We start from the raw sequence: 5,219 nt of genomic DNA on the forward strand, positions 1-5,219 counted from the left end.
ATTTCAGTGTCACAGGTTGCATACTTGGATGTTCTAATCCAAGAATACCTGGAGTCTAGAAAAGCAGCCTTTCCAGAAGTGAATCTAAAACCAAAACATCACTACCTTCGACACTATCCAGGTCTGATACTCAAATTTGGTCCATTGATCCGATTATGGACAATGAGATTTGAAAGTAAACACAGTTACTTCAAAAGATGTACCAGACATCTCAAGAATTTTAAAAATGTGTGTCGCACCCTTTCTGAAAGGCATCAGTTGTTTCAGGCCTATTTGGCATCTGGATCTTGTCCCCCATTCTTACAACTGAAAGATAGTTCTCCGTTTTATTCTGAGCTTTACAGTGAAACTGTCAAAGATGCAGTCAGTCCATTCAGATTTAGTGAAACACAAACAAGGGTTTCTTCAGAAATACAGTATAAAGGAACTGTGTTCAAAAAGGGCCAACTGTTTGTCATTAGTAATGAGGAGACAGTGGAGTTTGGTGAACTTATGCTCATGTTCATCACAGAGGAGCATGTTGATTTGCTGACCAGGGTGTTCATAGCAGATTTTCTTCCTGAGTATCATTTGTATTCCCTAAGAAACACCAGTGAAAGGGTTCAGTGTCTGAACATTGACCACTTGCCTGATTATTACCCACTGTCATCTTACATTTTGCAAGGTTGTAGGGTAGTTCCACTGAAACACAGCATAGTGTCTCATTAGATCAATGCAAGCTTGCATAGTTGTAACATTGGATTGTATTGATAAAACTAAACTAGTTTTAAACTAAAATAGTGCAATTCAAACCGATATTTTTGCATCATATTTTACTTTCTGTTGTTTGCACAGCTCAACACACCTAACGTATGAAATTTCTGATACAGTTTTGACATCAATCTGTTACAAGTTTCTTTCTTCTATTAAACATAAAAGAAAACAATTTTAAAAATGGATATCAGAATGTAAAAAAACGTAGTCTTTGGTTATATTTTCTTTTATTGGAAAATATATTTTATGTTCAAAGGAAAAAAGATACTCATACAGGTTTGAATTGAAACAGTTTAATTATGCTCAAATGGGCCAATTATACCTTTTAATTAATTTTAGAGTCACCAAATTGATTATTTTTCTCTTTTTTTAGTCATGAATGAATTGGAGCAAAGCTTTGTAACCTCTGCAATTGCTGAGATTCTCAAAGATATTTCATCTTCGGTGCTACAGTCAGTGGTGGAGACACTGAACTCACTTGGAGTATCTTCACCTGAAGATTTCCGATATGTTCCGATTCCGTATTACGACCCATTCAGGCACGAAAACTTGTGTCTGCCTGGAGCCAGATCAGTAAGTTCATTTAATTTTTATGATTAAATATAAAAATGTAAAAGTTTTCTTAAATTGGTTTCATAAGTGATCATTTTTACTTTTGTCCTCTTAGAAGTAAGTTCAGATAGCTTGCTAAGTTCTAGAGACAGCTGCAGTGGCACACAGTCTTCTTCATGCTCATCACCATCCCCAACATTTGGCAAGGCTTCCACGGTTGCTTCTGATTGGGCTGACAATTTTAAAATACCATGGGAGAAGTTGCCAGAAGCATTGATGCAATGTTTAGAAAGGCAGAAAAGACCAACCCCAAGATTGCGACGAGATATGGTGAAAATTGTCATGTCCGAAATGATGAAGATATGCAAGTCTCCAAGTAAGCAAAACTCTACAGCTATTGCCAAAAAGATGGTGGCCAAATACCCTGCATCCTTGCAGGATGTTATTGATGGTGATATAGTTGGTGCAGGATATCACTCACTACTTAAGCAGATCCAGAATCGTGTAGAAAATGTGAAAAGGACCAATGTTCCGAAAATTCTAAAACGCAGCAGAACAGAAGACTCTGACACAGAGGAGATTCCTGCTGAAAGAAAGGCAGCGGTTCAAGACACTTATGGCTGTGTAAATTGGAATGTAAAATTTATGCCATTGAATGAGACCAAAGAGAGCCAGCTGGAAAAACAAGAAATTATGAAGATGAAGTCTAAAGAAACAAATTTTGATTTGGAAGAAGTTAGCAACCTCCTGAAAGCAACATACTACACACAGCGCAGAGACATAAACAATGGAGCAAGCATACACCAGCTTTGTGAGAACTGGCCATTTCTATTTCAAGAGGTTGGTATGTGTACACACTTCAAGCAGCTAACTGGAATTGATCTGAAGGAGATGTTTCTTAAAAGCTTGGATAAAAAAGGACAGCGGCTCCTGAACTTTCTTAAAACAGTTGGTGCAGAAAAGAAACCAAAAGTTCTGCAGACTGCTGCAAAACTAGATGTTTTGAGGTGTCAACCTGAAGGATGCAGTGAGGATTTAAAAGATGTGGTGCTTCTTCTGCTTGCCTACTTCGATGAAAAGGAAGAAGTGATGTTTCATTATGTGGAAGAGTCTTGCCTTGTGGAAGATGTGGATGTAGACAACTTACCAGCAACACCCTGCATCATTGTCTGTGGTGAGTTTGAATTAATAAAATTGTTTTTTACAATTTAAAGGAAAGTTCAATGTTATAATTCTGTAATTTACTCAAATTAAATTTGTTCAAAACCTGTATAGATTTTTGTTCTGCCATTGTTTTGAAGAAGGCTTCTAACCAAACAGTTGTGGGCGGATATTGACTATATTAAGCAAAATACTGTGTTAATCAGTGGCGCCCCAAAACTGTGTGGTTACAAACATATTACAAATTTTCTTTCTCTGTGTTTAGAAAGAAAAAAAAAATTTATTCAGGTTTTGTTTTACTTTGCTGGTGAGTAAAAAATGACATTAATTACTCATTATCATGTCATTCCAAGGCAAGACCAAAGGCATTTAATTGTTTGTTTTTGTCTGTAGGCACCTCATGCTACACATCAAAGCTTTTCATGCTGAGCATCGACCAAAAGATTTCAACTCCGCACATTTCTACATTCGTCACAGCAATTTGCATGATGTTTAGCAGTTACTATTGTTTTAACATACATTACCCTTTGGAACTTGGTTCTACTCTGGAATTCATACAAAGGTAGGCATTAAACTATTTTTAACATGTAATTGCACTTCACAGTAATTTCTCATTTGTTAACGTAAGGTAATGTGTTCACTAAAATTAACTAACAATGGGAAAACATTTGTAACAGTTCTTTGTACATTGTTTCGGTTAGAAAAATAAAGTTGTTCATTGTTTGCTCATGTTAGATATTTTAATCATTAGTGAACTAGTGAATTAGTGAAGATTTGTACTGCTGTACTGTTTTTGCACCTTTATACTACAGTAGAATGTTTACATGCTGTCTTTGCACCTCCTTGCTGCTGTTTTTTTTTGCACTACATTGCTCTGTTCTGTTTATACTTTCTCCTGGGTATAGTTTTTACATTTCTCCTCACACAGTACTGTATATGTAAGTATACAGTAGGTTTACTAGTCGGCGCTATACTTGTTTTTGTCTTTTGTCTTGTCTTGTGTTGTCTGTCTGTACTGTTCTTTTGTTTGCACTGTTTGCACCAGGCTGCACTCGATGCACTTTATGTTGTTTTGTTGTTTAGTGTAGCACCAGGGTTCCGGAGAAACGTTGTTTCGTTTTTACTGTGTACTGTGTACCACTGTGTATAGTAAAAATGACAATAAAAGCCACTTGACTTGACTTGACTTGACTTGCTAACTTAATATGTACTTGTACTATATTAGTTCATGTAAAAAAAAAGTTTTTTTTTTTTAGTGAAGTAATTTGGTGAGCTTTTCTATCTGTATTTTTGATCAACAAAATGAGTGATTACATTCTCTTTGTAGGTGCTTCTTCAGCATAAATCCAGAGAAGGGAACCAAAGTTGAGTCAAGAAAAAACAAAAAACAGCTTCCAGTGAATCCCAGAGTCCTTACACTCATAGCAGACCTTGCTGATCACGAATGGAGAACAGACTAAGGTTGGACAAAAACGTCTTTGACAAATGTCTGAGGATAACCTTGGCAGTGACGATGCTTTTCAAATTTATACTGGAAGATGCTTTGAATGTTGAAAATGACTTGAGAATGTTAAAAAATATACTACTTTGTTCTTATGGTATGTTTGTTCTTATGGTATGTTTGTTACTATACCAGTAATTATTTAAGTAGTGAGTACTTAAAATGTCACTTTTGCATTAATCGTGACAAACTTTTTTCTCTTTGTATTTCCTTGATTAACCTTTTGTTTGTATACTGTATTGTAATTATGGTATGTTTTTTACTATACCAGTAATTATTTGAGCAAAAAAAATACTTAAAATGTCACTTTTGCATTAATAATTGAATGTCGCTATAATCGCTAAAATAACTTTTTTTTCTCCTTGTATTTCCTTGATTAACCACATGCCATTAAGAGCATAGAATACTGCCTTCTGGTAAAGACTGTAATAATTTTAAATGTTTATTCTGGAATACATTTTCCTGCTGTTTTAAGGAAAAGAAAATAGTTGTTATTGTATATGTTTGTGGTATTAAAATAAAAGGTATATTTTGCTATATATTGCTTTCCTTACCAGTTCTGGGTGTTATTGAATAATTTATCAACTTAAATTTTTCTGATGCTGCCAGTTTTTATTGTCAATTTTACAGTTCACTTAAGTAGGATGTAAATACTTGCAAGTGAACTGTACAATTTTGTCAGTAATCTACTGTACAAAATACATTTATTTTTCTGTTTACAGTACACTTAAAAGTAAACTGTAAAATTTACGGTAAAAAACTGGCAGCTGTGGTTGCCAGAAATCTACCGTAATAAATACAGTCAAAATGTTTTTCTGTTTACAGTACACTTAAAAGTAAACTGTAAAATTTACGGTAAAAACTGGCAGCTGTGGTTGTTAGAAATTCACCGTAAAAATACAGTCAATATTTTATTTGTACCGTAAATGAATAAACATTTTGACTGTAATTTTACGGTAGATTTCTGGCAACCACAGCTGCCAGTTTTTACCGTAAATTTTACGGATTTTTTACAGTGTGTATTGTTCGATCTGATCTGTTTAGGGGCACTCAGGGGAAACAGACGTGTTTACTCCTGAATTAGGTAAAGACCACCATGAGGACTGGAACAGTGGATACAGGTAGCACATATGCTAAATGTGTAAAAGTGATTTTCTGATGTTACAACATAAAACTAATCCAGATTTTACTTCTTAAATGTTTTTTATCTTGGCTTTACAGGTTTCATTGTTCTCGTGCTGGGCAGTTTCAG

At 34.8% G+C, this 5,219-nt stretch overlaps 1 protein-coding gene across 1 annotated transcript; it reads left to right on the top strand.

Moving 5' to 3' along the window:
• Window positions 1-1,278: 1,278 nt before the first annotated feature.
• On the top strand, window positions 1,279-4,604 carry LOC124376797. The gene is made up of 5 exons (XM_046836073.1): window positions 1,279-1,326; window positions 1,421-2,479; window positions 2,732-2,773; window positions 2,860-3,028; window positions 3,794-4,604. Exons 2-5 carry the CDS (start codon window positions 1,582-1,584, stop codon window positions 3,924-3,926), a joined length of 1,242 nt encoding a protein of 413 aa, XP_046692029.1. The 5' UTR covers window positions 1,279-1,326; window positions 1,421-1,581; the 3' UTR covers window positions 3,927-4,604.
• The last annotated feature ends 615 nt before the right edge of the window (window positions 4,605-5,219 follow it).

This window comes from Silurus meridionalis, chromosome 23 (assembly GCF_014805685.1).
Source record: "Silurus meridionalis isolate SWU-2019-XX chromosome 23, ASM1480568v1, whole genome shotgun sequence".
NCBI classification, from domain to species: Eukaryota; Metazoa; Chordata; class Actinopteri; order Siluriformes; family Siluridae; genus Silurus; species Silurus meridionalis.